We start from the raw sequence: 17,459 nt of genomic DNA on the forward strand, positions 1-17,459 counted from the left end.
TCTCTCTCCAGTTTGGCCACAGGAAGTTCATGGTACACAGCACAAGCGTTTGCTTCTGCCTTGAAGGGTCACTAAGACAAACATGGGAAACGGCAGTGAGTTGGGACCACAAGAGACACTGTACTCAACAGGATAGGTAGAAGGGAGCCCAGCAGGCCGGGTAGGTGTCTGGCATCCTGAGGTCTCAGAAACCAAGTATCAAAGAAGCAGTGGGAATCTTCTCACACAAAGGCACGTACTTAGAGACAGAGAAGACAAATGCCTGACCAGGCAGAGAGAACTCTGTGGCCTTGGCCTGTGCTGGACTCCAGTTCGGAGTCATATTTATAAATCCAACTGGCTCTAAAAACCTCTCCAGATGGATGCTACAGGACAAGCCCTCTGCCTATTTTCCAGAGCTTCTTAATGCCTTGGCTCTCGCTCCAAAGCCATGAAGAACTCTATGTTTTCCAATTAAATTGGCATCTAAGTCTTCCCTGTGCTGTCATTCAGCCAACACTTCTCCCTGGTGCAGAACAGACATCTTTAGGCTCTTGGACAATTCAGGGACAGAAGAGACAAAGTTTTCACATCCTCCTATGCCACATCTGCTCAAGGACGTTCAGATCCATCTCTAATGCCACCTCCTAAGTCTTGTTCCAAAAAGTCTTTGAAGCACATCCAGACCTTTTTTCTAACTATTAGTGGACTCAGAGTTTCCTAAATCCAGACACAGCCAGTATTTCTTCTCTCTGGACCACACACTTGAGAAACATGTGCAGAAATTTAACAAATAAAACAAAAAGAAAGAAAAAGAAGGGAAGTGTTAAAAGGAGAAATATGCGTACTTGGCCATATTCTCCCCCTCGTCTGTGAGTCCCCAAAGATGAGGCCTATCCATGACTTTGGAATTTCCTAGAAAAGGAACCAACCTCTCCCACCCAACTCCTATCCACCGCTGACAAAACATTACTGTATTCATTACTGTGAAAACTGCTGTAATCAGCCTGCTGAACAAACACCGTGCCCTTTATTTTGTCTTTCATGAAACCAACCTAATATTGCTGGCTCAAACGAGTTCCATTCCCTAGTGGTCACTGGGGCAGGAGGAGTTTTCCATCACATCTGCCTCTGACCTGTTCTTACACACATTTCCAGACTCCTAACGTGTGCTCACCACGAACGCATGACTTAATCTGTAGCTCAAGCCTCACTAAACCACATCTGATAATTGCAGAAGCCACCTTCCACTCTAATGGTTTTTATTGCAATCCTTCTGCCACCAACAATGTGCTTAATCCACTTGTATCATCAGTTCAGTACCTGAAAAACAGAAAGCTCTCAAAAATATTTGTTGAATGAATAAGAACATGAACACACAAATCTATTAACTGCCTAGGATAAGGCTATGAAGGATATAAAAATGAATAAGGAAAATGGCTACCCCTAAAGTATCCAAAGAGAATAATCCAACATGTCCCATGTTCCAGCTTATGAACTTCCCTCTGTCTATAATGTCCTTTCCCACCCCTAGGTCACCTCATTAACTCTCACTGCTCCCAAGACTCAGTCCAAGCCTCATCCTCTCTTAGGAACTTTTCCTGCCCCACGGATACAGAGCAAAGGCACCCCTTTTTGCATTTCTGCTTTACATGCTGCATAAAAGCCTCTCTGAGCCTGGATGCCGATCACTCAGCATTCCAATCAGCAGCATCGACACATTCCTGCCTGTCTCAGGATTAGGCAGTGGGAGACCAGAGACCCCCTTGTCCATTCCTGCACAATGCTTCATAGGCTGAGCGCGCTCACAACTACTACGGGCAAAGCAAAACACAATAAATGCTATGGGAGGGGCAAAAGGCTCTGAGGGTCTTGAGGAGAAAGGATAGCAGCTGCTGAACCATATGAAGAGAGAGCATTTAAGCTCAGCCCCGAAGAACAGGCAGGAATATTTTTTTAAAGATTTTATTTATTTATTTTCAGAGAGAGAGAGAAAGGGAGGGAAAAAGAGAGGGAAAGAATCATCAATGTGAGAGAGAAAAACATGGATCAGTCGACTCTCACATGAGCCCAAACTGGGACAAACCCAAAACCCAGGCATATGGTCCCAGCCAGGATTCGAACAAGCAACCACTTGCCTTGAAGGACGATGCCCAATCAACTGAGCCACACTGGTCAGGGCAGGATAGGCCGGATTTTAACTGGCAGAGGCCGAGGCATAGGGAGTGGTGAAGGACATTAGAGATACCAAAATAGATAGCTAATATGAGCAAGGAAACAGGAAAGATGGCAGAGGGACTGCAAGGAGACATAGGGAAATGTCCAGGGGGAGGACACAGGATGAGGCTAGAATATGTACAATCCTGGGAGACGGGTGCTGTTGGTATTATTTTCCCAACTGGGGAAAGAGGATTCTGGAATCACAGATGAGGTTTGCCAAAAACAGTCATTCACTCTGTTGCTCACCAGCTATGCTTAAGGTCAGACAGCAGTCATTTGTGTAAAAGGAAAGAATGTGTACACACACACACATATATATACGCATGCACACACAAATATATACGCACACTTGTATACATAGGTCCCAGTTTTGCAACAGCAACATTTAGAGGGGAGAGGGGCAGGGGGTACTGTCCTGTGTATTGTAAGATGTTTAGCAGCATCCTTGGCCTCTACCCACTAGATGCCACCCCTCCTCCTCCAGCTGTGACAATGCAAAGTGTCTCCACACATTGCCAGATGTCTCCCGGGGTGAGTGGGCAGAATCACTCCCAGCTGAGAACCGCTGACATAGATTATCTTCCAAAGAACACACCCGGGGGTTGCCGGCATTGAAACGGGTGAGAGAATCAGAGTATTTTGGCGATTGATACACAGAATTGAATTTTTTAAAAGTCATGTGCGATATTACTTCACAAAATAACATCCAGTTCCCCTCCCCTCCCCCCAGAAGAGCTCCCTGCTAGTAAGCAATGGAAATAGGCCCCTGTCCTCTAACGGCAAGCCTCTACTCTGCCTGCTGCACCACACCGGACTCCAGACTGGAGGGGACCACAGAGCAAAGGCCCAGAGGCAGCAAGCATGGGCGACAAGGCATACCTTTCTGGGTAGGGAGGCAAGGAGGAAGCCACGTGTCTTTTATGACCTAGACTTGGAAGTCACGCTCCATTTCCTGTTGGTCACGTGGGTCAGCCCTATGCAACATGGGAAGGAGCTGCAAGCAGCAAGAGTACCAGGAAGCAGGCCACAAGGGCCGTCCCAGGGCCTGGCTCCCATAAATGCCTACATATCCTGATTTTGCTTGGGCATTGTAGATACTTCTGTTTTCACAGTGCTTCTTAGCGAATGGATTTCGAGCTTATGACATGTTCCATTTGCTGCTTAAAGTAATCCACTAGATTACTTGAAATTTTCCACCTAGTAAAAATCTACTTAATGGTCTTGGCAAGTCTTTAGAAAAATATTCATCCGGTGAGTTTAGAGGGTCAGAGAGGGTAAAGAGGATCAGAGACAATATAACACAGATTGAGTAAAATGTCTGATGATAAAATTAAAGCAGTTTTCCTTTCAGATGTTGAAGATTCAAGTATTTACAATATTATAGTGACAACAACAGTCCTTAGCTTTTTAAAACAGCCCCTCTCATGACACTGCCCAGTTCTCAGGGGCGACCATATCCACACCTGGAAATGCGTCTGGTTGCCGGCCCCAACGAGTGGCCATCGCTCCTGCTTGCTCGCTCTCTTGAACTCTGGGTGGTGTCCATGGAGATCTCATAACATTTGTTCCATTTGGGGAGATCAGCAAGCACCCTGCCAGCTTATTCTCTCAACTTCTACAAATTTTTTAAAGGTATTTCCAGCACTGAGACACTGAGACCTAACAGCCTTATTAAACAAGAAAGAAATGAAAACCTTCCTCCCGCAGACCTCCCCACCAACACACCTAACTTTTCCCTTCATCCAGGACCCCTATCCACCCTCGTCCGCTGGCTCAGACACAATTTACAAATTGAAGCGGCCAGCACTCACCACTCGGCAACAAGCAAAACCTCACAAAGAAAAGGAGGCCTTCCACAACCCTTTCTTCCCTTCTCTGTCCTTCAGCAAAGAGGGGCAGATAATAACCCTTTAAAAAGGGAACTATATCACTAGGGAGACCTCAGAGAGCCCGTGCCTCCATCGTAAACGGCAGCATGAACATACCATCCCGGGGCACTCCCTCTTATTGTAAAGACCAGAGCAGACTCTTTCCCCCAGAAGGAGTCTGTTCATGTCACACATGTGCACATGCGCGCTCTTTCTCTCTGTTTAAAAGTCTCTCATGACATCCATCGCTCTTAGAAAAAAAAAAAATCCTTCAGATGCACAAACAGGCCTGCATGAGCTGGCGCCTACTTCCCGCGGAACTTCGTCTCACCCCACTGCCCTCCACAGCCCAGCCTCACTGGTGTCCATGCAACACTTTGTATAGACCACGCTCCTTCCTGCCACAAGCCCTTTGCATATGCTGCTCCTTCTGCCTGGAACATTCGGTGAGGTTTTATTTATTCAGTCATTTCCGATTCATCTTTCAGATCTCCACCCTCCTTTTCCTCAAGGAAGCTTCCCCTGCCTCCTGTTTCAAAGTGCTTATCACAACTGAATGGCACATTTATACATGTGATTAACTGAACAATGTCTGCCTTGCCCCCTGGTCCATTTATTCCAACAACCCAGCACAGTGCCTGGCAAAAATGAAATGTTCAATAGATAGTTGCTTAGTTAATTAATGACTATAAGTAAACTAGTTATAGATGGAGATTCCAAAATATGCCTCAAGAATTCATCCCTAACACCTAGGAGTTGACAGTGACTACTGAACGTCAAATCTCTTGAGTTATTTAAGCCTCAAGGGAAAGCCCCTGGTCCCTGCCTTACAGGGGGAGCGGCCAGGCACTCCCCTCCCACCTCCCAACGGGCTCCGAGCCCATTAGGCGAGGCGCAGACAGCGTGACTTTCAGACCGGGCTATTCTGTGGCTCTTCCTGAGGCCAGGACAAGGATTTTTATTTCCTTCTCCACTCAGTTCAGTTTCAAGACGTTCTCTTCATACTATGTGTGAAGCAGCTGTGATCTTCTGGATCCTCTGAGTGCTCTGGGTGTCCTGAAAAGCCCTATTTTCACACACGAACACGCCCTCCCCCCACTGGAACTGTGGGAAAATGCCCTCTTGCTTAACCATGCCCATGAGGCTTGAAGGTACTGTCACTAAAAACCATCAAACGTCCTACCTACCTATACCTGGGCGAGGAACCTTCCTAAATCACCTCGTCATCAGCCCTTCCTGCTGCACTGTCACGCCCTCCACAGAACAGCAGCCGCTGACCTCACTTCCCCAGCGTCCTGGGCGCAGACCCCTAGGAGAGCCCCGCCACGCCGTCCTCCTAACCAGGGAGGGTACAGGCCCTCCTCGTAAATACTTCATTTTACGAGGTCCTACCCTCCAGAAATCTTAACTGTAACTGGAATCCAACTGATTTTTTGAATAAATGAAATCTATTTTAACTCATCCCCCAGGCCAACATTCTTTCTTTGTCTTGCCTTTAGACTATTTAAATTTCCTAGCAGTTCTAATTATTAACTCTTCGTTTACTAAAAGGAGTTGGGTACAGAGACAGCAGGTTCAAGGTTTACCAAGTCCAGAAACTCTCAAGAGGTCCTGGGAAAAGGAGGCATCTTTCTCCTTTCTAATTCTTAAAGTATTTTGGTATGTGAAAGACACTTAAGGGGTCAAGTTATGGAACCGATGTGCTCTTTCCTTCCTGAATTTTGCCACCTTAAGCACGAAGCATTTCCTGATCTCTTACCCTGCATATGCCTCAGTCTCAGAGCCTATAACTTTATCAGCATAATATTTGCATGTCTTTCTCCCCACAAGATGGTACAGGAGCCTCACAGCTAGAGACCGCACTCCAACACTTGATGAAAAGCAAATGGGCGTGTCTGGGACTCATACTCTGTCTTCTACAACCCACAGCAAGTGATTCTGGCAGCGCAGTTAAAACACCAGCAGCTACGTGGAAGGAGGTCGTGTGTCCGGTTCACCCCAGCCCTTTGAGAAGCTGATCGGGAACCGTGCTCCTGGGATGAGAGTCGCAGCCAGAGCGGGTGTAGCTAAGGCTTGGAGGGAGGGAGCCAAAGGAACCTCCAAGGACATCACACCAGGAATCTCACTTGGCTGCTTTCAATCAATACGGAAAGCAGAAGGCCATACAATTATTAAAAGATGCATTAAAAGCTGCAATTATTAAAAGAATCATTTCAGGGAGTGGTAGGGAACGAGAGAGGAAAAAATAAAAGGAAGGAGACCTTTTTTAACCCTAACTCTTTCCCATTTGACATTTTCCAACAGAAAACTATGTGTTGCTGCAGGCTCGCTTGAGGCCGCAGAAAAGAGGTCTTTCCCTTCACCTGGGCACCAGCGGCAGACACTGCTGCTCCTCCCCTCCCGACCACTGTCACTCAGAGTAAGTTGATTATCTGAAGCTAAAGAGCTGAGGAAATAAGGATTTTTTAGTTTCCCTCACTAACCTGGCTTCCTCAAAGAAGACCGCAATGAGATTTTACACTGAATTAGCCCTATCTTAGGGAGGCAATTCCACTGATCCTGGGATTAGCACTGGTTTGATCTCCTGACCCTCTGTTGACTTAACGCTTTGCAAAAACCCATTTACCACCTGGCAGGGAAGGGGGAAGGAAAAACCTAGAGGTGATGTGGGAAAGGAGCACCCAAACACATACTCATTTTTATAAGACTAAGTGACATTTCCAAAGTGTTGGGTGAAACACAGACATACAGCCATAATTTGAGTAATTCTGGAGGGAAAAAAAGAAGTTTCAACATCACTGAATTTGTATAAAATTCCTGTAAGGGTTATGGAATATAAAATGTGGGCATAGTGTAAGAAATAATGTACACTCTGAGAGGCAAAACAAGATAACAGTACAGAGACTCAGTATATAAGTATATAATGTAGAAACAGGCTGCTGTTAGAAGCTTTCCTGTGAGGGTACCTGTCTGCTTCTCTTCAGGCCTCTACATCTTTGTCCTCCTCTTCTTCCTCCCTGTCTCCTTCTCTCTGTCCCATCGAAGTCCCCCAGGAGTGTCCCCGGACCCTCGTGGACGCACTCACCACCCTACCCTGTCGTGGACCGTCCTGCCGTTCACTAACCTCCGACCCCCAGGGGCCCCCTGAGGCTTCCCCATTCCCCGAAAGGCCTCCTTCCCGGCTCCCGGAGGCAACACCCTGGGCTCAGGCTGGGCTCCTCTTCCTCCCTCACCCCATCACCGCGCCCCCTGTGGGGTCTCCCCTGGCAGTACTGCCTTTGCTCAGCCCCTACCTGCTCTCATTCCTTCTAATCATTTTTCTCACTTCTAACCTCTCCTCCCTCCAGGTCACACCGCTGCAATGTCAGGTCCCTATCAGGTCCCTAATGAAAAAAAAAAAAAAAAAATCAAGTGCTCCCTCACCAGTTAAAAACCACTCACCTGCCACAGTATTATGTGGTATTCAAATCGTCTTCACAACCTCACCCCACGTTACCTTTTCTATCTTAAATCCTTCTGGGTTAGCCTTTAAAAAACGACTTTTTATTATATAAAAATTCAAACAGTAGCAAAAGTAGAAGGAATAGTATAATCAACTCTTGCTTACCCGTCACTCCGCTTTAACACTGTCCCACACAGGGCTAATCTGTTTCATCCCTCCCCCCTCTGACTTTCTCCCCCGAGGGCATCATTTCAAAGCAAATTCCAGAAAGCCTATCACTTCACCCATAAACACCTCACTCAGTTTCTTTAAAATAAGATACTAAGTTAAAGTATCACTAAGATACTTTAAACAATAACAACATTTTTACCCCTAAAAATTTTGTTTACATTATTTCTTAGTGTCAATAAATATAGAGACAGTATTTAAATGTCCCCAATGATTTCAAACATTTCTTGTTTGTTTGTTTTTTATATAGTTGATTTGTTTCATTGAGATCCAAACATGGTCAGTACTTTAGATCTGGGCCCTACCTCTTAAAAGTCTCTCTGAATCTGGAACCACCGTACCTGCTATTGGGCCACAAGGCTCCAGCTCAAACACACATTTCCCTTTCCCAACAGCAAGGCATTGCCCATACCCGATGTCCTCAGCCTCCAAATACCACTCACCATTCACAGCCCAAGCTAAACACTGCCCCTCCATGAAACCTTTCCGACTGCCCCCAACCCGGTCCTGAGCTCAGCCATCTCCTACGGCACTTCGTCTCCTCTGGTCTTGGGCCATTTGCCCTGTCCTACTCTGTGATCAGCGTGAGTGTTACTGATCTCTGCTCCCATCTTCTGGAAAGGACATTTATCTGATTTATCTTTATAACCCTCACATAACTTAGCTCAATATCATGCACTTGGCAACTGTTCAGTAAGTAAATTGGTATATGCTGTATCTCACACATCTTTTTCCTCCCTGCTCTCCCCCGAGTTTTTTCGCTGAAGAGATTTGTTGCTTAACTGCTACATGCTATGCATTCTAAAAGTGCCTAAAGGACCAGAAATCATATTACCCAACACAAATATAAACTGGATTTTTTTCTAATCATCTTCAAATTACCTGCAGTCCTTAGATGCAAAAACAGTCCTTCAAGATCAACATTAACATAATGATAATACTCCCAAAAGATAAGATTTGTTCATTTTCATGAGAAACTATTCTAATTGATAAATGAGACCACAAAAGAGTCTATATAATGCCTGGCCTTGGGGTTGTAGGGCTCAAAGGGCATCTCCCTTTTTCTCTATTCATTCCTCTAATGCACAAACATTGTCTGAACACCTATTAAGTACCAAGCACATTGGGGAAGCCTAGTGGGAAAATGATGACGGTCTTTACCATGACAAGGAAGAGAAAACTGAGAACAAAATGTTCAGCAATTCTAGGTCCAGCAACTATAAGGCCCAAGAGGGAACCAGGGAAGTTCTTACAGGAGCTGGAATTTGAACTTAGCCTTCTGGGAGAAATCTAAAAACACTAAACAGCCTGTGCTTCTCTTTTGCACAAGAGTTGGAGACTAGCAGGGATGGGAGTGAAAAAGAGAAGCTAACAGCTATGAACAGACTTCATTATACCCCCAGATGGTGGTCATTCACATCCCCACGGACTGTCTATTTCTATACATGGGTTCCAGCCATGGCCACAAACCTAAGGAGAAAGAGGACATTTCCTTTTTAAAACTGGGAAAAATATAAAAGGATGTAACACAGAAAAAAAGTATGTGATGAAATAAGGTGTCAAAGTCCTTCAGAGTTCCTTCAAAGAATGTTTGATAGCTAGACTCCCCTTTCTAACAACCCGAAGATCCATTTCTCGAAGGGACAGGACGGGACCGGAAGGGGAGGGGAGGGGAGGGGAGGGGAGGGGAGGGGAGGAAAAGGAAAAGGGAGGGGAGGGAAGGGAAGGGGAGGAGCTCACCTAATGACCCACACCACCTGCACTCTGTGGGAGAGGCCCAGTTCATTCTGCAGCACGAGGGACCCACATAACCAAGGCACTCATGAATTCCCTGGTGAGCAATCAATCTGTTCTTAAAAAGATGACACTGGCTGGTGTGGTTCAGTGGATTGACTGCCAGCCTGCAAACCAAAGGGTGGTCACTGGTTCGATTCCCAGTCAGGACACATGCCTGCATTGCAGGCCCGGTCCCTAGTGGGGGGCATGCAAGAGGTAATCACACATTGATGTTCCTCTCCCACTCTGTCTCCCTCCCTTCCCCTCTCTCTAAAATTAAATAAATAAATAAAAAATTTTTGAGGTTGAGGCTACTTGGGTCTACAAAAACCATTTTTTCACAGTATCTGTTTGGAATACCTGTAAAATCTTCTTAATAGATTTTGATGGTTTTCACCAAATGTTCTAGTAATTTAAAACTTTTAGTGCTCAAGCTCAGGCCAGGCTGAAATGTTTTTGTTATTTGACGACAATAAAAAAGCACTTTAAAGGTTTTTGGCCCTGGGGCAGTGGCAAAAATTAGAAAAACTGATGACAGGAGGTTGGGCTGCCTCCTAAGACTTACCAAGAAAATAAACATTGTAATGCAACGTCAGCTCTTAGTAACAGTGGTGGGTGGGTGTGTCCTTTCCCCGGGGACAGAAAAGGGTAAGGGCTAGTGGAGATTTAAGAAATGCTCTTTAGTGGAATGTAGGGGGAGAGGGATATTAAGGGCTAAATGGCAATGGAAAAAAAATACAATAAAAAATAAATAAAAGAGCCCTGGCTGGTTGGCTCAGTGGATTGAGCACCAGCCTAAGAATCAAGGGGTCTCCAGTTCAATTCCCAATCAGGGCACATGCCTGGGTTGCAGGCCAGGTACCCAGTACAGGGTGCGCAAGAAGCAACCACACATTGATCTCCCTCTTTCTCCCTCCCTTTCCTCTGTCTAAAAATAAATAAATTAAATCTTTTTTTAAAAAATAAAGAAAAATAAAAAATAAAAAGAAATGTTCTTTACCAAATTAAAAAATATATTTAATTCACTCTCTTCCAAGTAGTTAAAATAATAATCCTAAAATTCTATTATACAGATTTACAGCCAAAGTGGAGGCATAGGTAGATTTGCTTTGCCTCCTCACACAACCATAAGAAGGAACTCTAAAAACAAAAGAAAAAAATTAAAAAAAAACTAGAACTGCCAGAAAATCATACTGCATAGATGTCCAACAACGGAGGATTTAAAGAGGAAACATTCACCCAGACGCGTAGAAGGGGTGGAGAGGATTTTGTGTGGAGCGGCGGTGGTGAGAGGCAGCCTCCACGGCAGAATTGGTGGTCCCACATTCACATGTGGCAGATAAAAACTTGGAGGGACAACGAGGGAGCAAGTGATCCCAGCCCCAGGACAGACAACACAGCCCAGGGTTCCAGCACCAGGAGAATAAAGCCTCGTCACCTCTGGCTGTAAAGATCAGTGGGGGCTAACATGGTGGAAGAAACTGACGTTCCTCAGGAGAGTCCATTTAAAGAGCCTACAAGGTCCTAGAACTTACGTAAACCCACCCACTCTGGAAATCAGCACCAGGGGAGTAGCCAGAAGGGTGCCAGATGCTTACTGGAAGAAGCAGCTGGAAATGGGGTGAGAGCCGAGCAAGTGGCATTGTTCCCTCTCTGACCCTTCCCCCACATACAGTGCCACAAGGCAGCTAAGCGGGTGGCATCACCCTGGCAAATACCTAAGGGTCTGCCCCTTACAATGTAACAGGTGCACCAATACAGGGAGCCAAAGCAGCTCTACCTAACACACAGAAACACAGGGAGGCTCCCAGATTGTGGGGACAAAGAAATATGGCCCAAATTAGAGAACAGACCAAAACTCCAGAAAAGAACTAAGTGACACAGAGATAGCCAACCTATGACATGCAGAGTTCAAAACACTGGTGATAAGGATACTCAGAGAAATGATTGGATACAGCCACAAAATAAAGGAAGAAGTTAAGGCTATACAAAGCAAAATAAAGAAAAATATACAGGGAACCAACAGTGAAGGGATGGAAGATGGGATTGAAATCAGTGATTTGTAACAAAAGGAAGAAATAAACAGTCAACTGGAGCAGAAAGAAGAAACAAGAATTCAAAAAAATGAGGAGAGGCTTAGGGATCTCTGGGCCAAGTATAAACGTACCAAGATCCAAATCATAGGGGTGCCAGAAGGAGAAGAGGAAGAGCAAGAAATTGAAAAATTATTATTATTATTATGAAATGAAAGAAAACTTCCCCAATTCGGTGAAGGAACTAGACACATAAGTCCAGGAAGCTCAGAGAGTCCCAAACAAGTTGGACCCAAAGAGGGCCACACCAAGACACATCATAATTAAAATGCCAAAGGTTAAAGATAAGAGGGAATCTTAAAAGCAACAAGAGAAAAGCAGAGAGTAACCAACAAAGGCATGCCCATAAAACTATCAGCTGATTTCTCAAAAGAAACATTGCAGGCAAGAAGGTACTGGCAAGAAGTATACAAAGAGATGAAAAACAAGGACCTACATCCAAGATTACGCTACCCAACAAAGCTATCATCTAGAGTTGAAGGGCAAATAAAGTGCTTTCCGGACAAAGGAATTCATCATCATCAAGCCCTTGTTGTATGAAATGATGAAGGGACTTATCTAAGAAAAAGAAGAAAATCCAAACTATGAACAGTAAAATGGCAGCAAACTCACAACTATCAACAACAGAATCTAAAAAGAACAAAGAAACAGAGCAAGCAACTAGAACAGGAGCAGAGTCATAGATATGGAGAACATGTAGGGGGTTATCAGGTGGGGAGGGGGTGGGAGGAGAATGGGGGAAAAGGTGCAGGGAATAAGAAGCATAGTTGATAAGCACAGAATAGACAGGGGGGGTTGGAAATAGTATGGTAAGTGGAGAAGCCAAAGAACTCATAGGTACAACCCATGGACATGAACTAAGGGAGAGGATAGCTGGAGGGAATGGGGGTGCCAGGTGGAGCGGGGCGGGGCAAAGGGGGAAAAATGAAAAAGTGTAATAGCATAACCAATAAGATATACTTTAAAAAGTTCTGTTATATAATATCCACATGCAACTAATGTAACAAAAAGGCAGCATCTGTCCACTAACATAAATTTTTCCACTAAACATTCTCTGACACATTTGTTCAGCAACTACCTGCAGAAGCAAAACTTAAGTTATAAAAATTTATTCATAATCTTCTTTTAGAAAAACTACAGGGATACTCAAAAGTAAGGCACAGACATTCACAGAGTAATAGCAGATTTCCTAAAAGACCTCTCACATCATTGTTGGAGAAAATCCAGTGGTAACCACAAACCAGGCCTGAAAAGCCAGTAAAGAGGGGAATTTGTCCTCCATTTACCTTCACTAATTAGACATTGCACAGATGTGACTGCATGCTGGGTACTGTGCTAAGCTCTAGTCGACCTGCAGATGCATTGTGTTCGGGTCTTTTTTCTTTTTTTATGTGATTCTTCTTCTTCTTTTTTTTTTTGAACTTGAGGCACTGCTTAAAAGTTAGGAGAGTTCACATCAACATCCAGCTATCTGGCTTCTCTTTAAAAATCGAGAGATAAGTAACATAGGCCCAATACAGGCAACTCTGACCTTATAGCAAAGGATACACTTTCCAGCTTGTGACAGTCCCTACCATGCCCCCCTGTCACCTCAACAACACTCCCAGAGTTTCACTCATGTATGTCCCCGTCTGGGCCCTGAGGCACTTGAGTGTGCCAATCTTAGTCTATGGAAAAAAAAGTGATAAATATGGCCTTTGTGCTTAAGAAGCTCAGAGTCTCATGGGGTCAGCAGACAAAATGATAAATCACAACATGGCATGATACAAACTAATCATTCCTGGTAGAGGAATAACCAGGGTGCAACAGAAACCATAAGGAAGGTGTGACTGATTCCACCAAGGGGAGTGGCCGTATCTGGGACACCTTCAGAGAAGAGAGGACATTTAGGGAGGGTCTTGGAGGACGAGCAAAATTTGCTCAGGCAGAACAGTGGAAGGAAATCATTCCATATATGTAAAGATGTGAGAGGACTAAAAGAATATGGAGTTTTCTGGAGAGAGAGTTAGAAAAAGAAGGGGCTTCTATTGCCTACCGTGCTCACAGTTTTGAACTTAAGCCTGGGGCAACGGAGAGCCAAGGCAGTTAGTAAAGAAGAAGCTGACATGACCAGATTTGTTCTCTCAGGGAAAGAGGCTGGCAGCGGTACAGAATGTGACCTGGGGCCAAGAGGCTTGCTGGCAGGCACCCACTGGATGCCAAGGTGAACCCCTCTGTGTTCACTTCCTGGTCCTCAGAAACCCTACATTCTCTGCCAGTGATGTACACCTTGGCTAAGTCACCTGTTGTTTCTTTCACAGACTGATGTGGGTCAATGCAGTTACCTCTCTTGAACTGGCATAATGCAAGTGCCGTGACCTAACATACAATGCTGACCTTCGAAAAGGTCAAAATGCAACAGCCTAAGTCTCTACAGACTATCTCAACTCCATACAACAGAGATATCCTCTTTCACCTACCATGCTTCCCTTCCCCATTTATAATGTCTGGGAGAGACCCATGTGTGGTACCAGTTTAGTCTTCCTTACAGTGAAATTGCTGTAAACATGCCTGAACACCATCCTCAACTACCTATGTTATCTTAAGCTTTGATGCAATGTCTGAAGATGATACAGATATCATGGGTTCAAAGAAGAATCATTTTACTCAGTTGCGTATTGGCATGTCCCCCATGAAGCAACAACATAGAAAGGCCACTAGGAAGGGCATCAGGCTATTGCACACAAGCAAAATGAGGTGGAAAAAAGACATCCCCTAAAAGCAATGAGAATTCAATCCGTTTTGGTTTTCTCTCTCAAACGAAACCCTATCTCAAAAGAATCTAAGATAGGCAAGTCAACAAGTGGCCTTTTTCTTTTTAACTGCCTCAGTTATAATAACCCCAAACAGACTATTTCCCAGACTTTTTATTGTTATAACAAGCAAACCCATCATTCACTTCCTGTCATTTGTAATTACCGTGCTGTAATTGAAATCAGTGAATCACTATGGAGCTTAGTGAGGGGAGGACCTGCGAGCTCTGAGCTGTCAGCTGTAATCCTCAGAGTAAACAAGCCATTGCAAGACCTCTTTCTTCGTCATCTTTGACCTATACATTGCACTCGGTGCATCGGTGCATCGTGCGTGCTCTGTAATTCCCCTCTTTCCCTAAAGATGGCATGATATTTCAAAGCATTTCCTCTCAAAACATTGCCTTTTCTCTTTTTCAACAGCCAACATGAGGCTGACACCAAAAGACTTCAGCATAATTTAGGAGAATCTCTTTGTAAGAGCCAAGAATTCAATTAAGAGAAAAATCATCTTGCAAAGGTTTGGGCAATTCAGCCAATTAACCCTCTTGTACCTTTGCTGAGGAAAGAACCTGAAACGTCTAACAAAAGGCTTCACAAGTCAGGAGGAACAGCCTAGGGCAGGCATGAAGGATTCCAGAACTCTGGGTCCCCTCTGCAGTCTTGTGCCAATAGCAAAACCACACAATGTCATGGGCCCCTGACCTTTAGGCACACCTGGAGGGGTACAGATCTCTGTTCTGCAAGGGGCTGCAAAACTTCTGGAGTTCATGCGAGGGCCTCTGACTCTCACCTGGTGCAACAACTTAAACAATGTTCTAAGTAATTTTTAAGTTTTCAGACTTAACACAGTCAACGGCAGCACTGTTGAGCTTATTCCCTGTAAACAAGCTCTGTTTCCATGACGTGATGAAACAGGACAGCTTGCAGTGGTCTAGGACACGACTTGCCCTGTTAGCTGTTCCCAAGCCACACTGCCTTGCCCCTCCTGACACCCGCTATGGGCTGGCCTGCGGTCGGGGCACTCACCTTGGTCGCCTCTTCCACACTCTCCCTCAGGGCCTGCAGCTCGGCGTCATACTGCTCCTTCAGCTTCTCCATCTCCTGGTCGTGACTGGAAACCTCTTCTTTCAGGGCTCCCTTCAGGGCGGTGAGTTCACGCTCCCGCTTCCTCAAGAGGTCTTCCTGCTCCTCTTTGGCGATAAGCAGATCTTGAAGGTCCTGTTTTGCCTGTAAGAGTTCCTAAAGAGAGGAGACATGAGCAGGAAGGTAAAGATGAACCATTTCCATCAAGTTGCCCTGCTTCTCTCCTCCAGTTGGGCCACTCAGAGGGGCGGCCACCCTCTCACCTCTCGCCGTGCACTGAATCCTTCCTCACATTGATGGAACCGTCCCTTGCTCTCCTCTTTCACTCCTCAGAGGCCATCATTCCCCTTAACTAGCTTAGCTTTCTTGAGATTTGAGGAAGAAAAGGGAAACTGATTTAATTTTCATTGCTTTGAGAGGACATGTCTGTCTTTTCTATCCCATTTCATTTCTGGGCCATGGTCTGTGGCCCTTGCTAATGGGGTCATTACACATTGTTGCTTCACAGGGTCACGCTGACTTGCTGACCTTGCTTACTTCACATCCCGCTGGAACCCTTAATCCATGACCCCAGTCCTGGGGCTGACCCCGCTCCAGTCTCCCTCCATCTGAACAGGGCAAAATACTCCCATTTTCTCCTCAGCCACTCAGAGTTCATAAAGTCACAAAACTGGGGCAACAAGTTCCATGACAAATCGCATTACCTAAACCCACGTGTGTTCTGCCAAAAGCTCAGCAAGTGTTCCTCTGCGTTGCCATCTGCACACCAGGCCCGCTCAGCTCTCCTCACGCTCAGAACCCACCCTCCCTGGTGGACTCCCTTCCTTCACCCTTGACCAGGACTTGGGCATGGCCACCTCAGCTCCCTCTCACCCCCGTTCTCCGTTCTTCAGGTCTTCTCCCCAACAGGAAGCCACTTCGCAGTGAGCTGTCGCTGGCCAGCCTGCTCCAAGTCCTTACTCTATCCATTATCTTTTCTCCCCTGCATTTTGTTCTTTTCTGTTTCCAGGGGATCTATGTTCTTCCCCTCAGGGCACAAGACTCCCCTGAGTCAAGAGAAAGAAAAAAAAAAAAAACTTTCCTACCAAACTTTTTGAAAGTATAATTTCTGTTCACTGCTTCAACTTCTTGACCACCTACTACTATTCATTCTCTATTATCATCTCTTGCCATATGGCTCTTATTCCTAGGCTACTAAGAGTGCCCCCTCCAAGGTCAGAGTGACCGCTTAACCACCACATCCAATGGCCCTTTCTCAGTCCTTCCTTTTCTCGACCCCTGTTTGATCCTCCCCACCTGTCTTCTTAAACTTTCATTTGCCTTGTAGTTCAAAGACACTACACTCTCCTGTTTTCTTCCCTCAGGCCATTATTGTTTTCCTGTGACAATCTTCTCTGGCTTTTCTCTCCCTCTTCCCAAAAGATAAGATGATCCCCAAGAATGCACCTTTGCATTCTTTATTCTTTTTTCCAGTAAGCTCATCTACTTTTCTCCAACTATTAATTCTATGTAAATAACTCCCAAACTTTTACCTTCAATTCTTAACCTGAATTCAGACCTGCACTACCAATGACCTGCTAGGCACATCCATCTGGATGTCCTATGGGCACTTCAGGTTCAGTAGGTCTATATTTTCCATCATGTTCCTTCCTTTCCATTTCCTTTGTTCATTATTCCTGTGAAGTCACCACCTGCTGAGAAGCCCGGCAGCAACCTGACCAATCTCATCCTTGTCCCTCACAACCAAAAAGTTAGTTCTATAACATCTGCTATCATTTCCCTCATCTCCCTGGTTTAGACCCTCCTCACCTCCTGGCCACGTGGTGTGCAATAGCCTCCCAGCTGCTCTCCCCATTTCCAGTCTCTCACCTGTGGCCTCTATGACATTAGACACATCGCTTCCTCTGAAGTGCCCTTCTTCCTCTCTCTGCCTTTCAAACGATCTCTGGAGACTCATATGACCTCCTCAGAGACGTCT

At 45.3% G+C, this 17,459-nt stretch overlaps 1 protein-coding gene across 2 annotated transcripts in view; it reads right to left on the reverse strand.

Moving 5' to 3' along the window:
• The window catches only part of CGNL1 (cingulin like 1), a 152,508-nt gene that overhangs the window by 68,024 nt on the left and 67,025 nt on the right, over positions 1-17,459 (reverse strand). For both annotated transcript variants that reach the window (XM_054565369.1, XM_054565368.1), the window contains exon 8: positions 15,425-15,637. In XM_054565369.1, coding sequence (XP_054421344.1) covers positions 15,425-15,637 — 213 coding nt within the window. The remainder of the gene's footprint in view (positions 1-15,424; positions 15,638-17,459) is intronic.

Source organism: Pteronotus mesoamericanus, unplaced genomic scaffold (assembly GCF_021234165.1).
Source record: "Pteronotus mesoamericanus isolate MK-2021 breed Mesoamerican mustached bat unplaced genomic scaffold, CSHL_Meso_final contig_164, whole genome shotgun sequence".
NCBI lineage: Eukaryota > Metazoa > Chordata > Mammalia > Chiroptera > Mormoopidae > Pteronotus > Pteronotus mesoamericanus.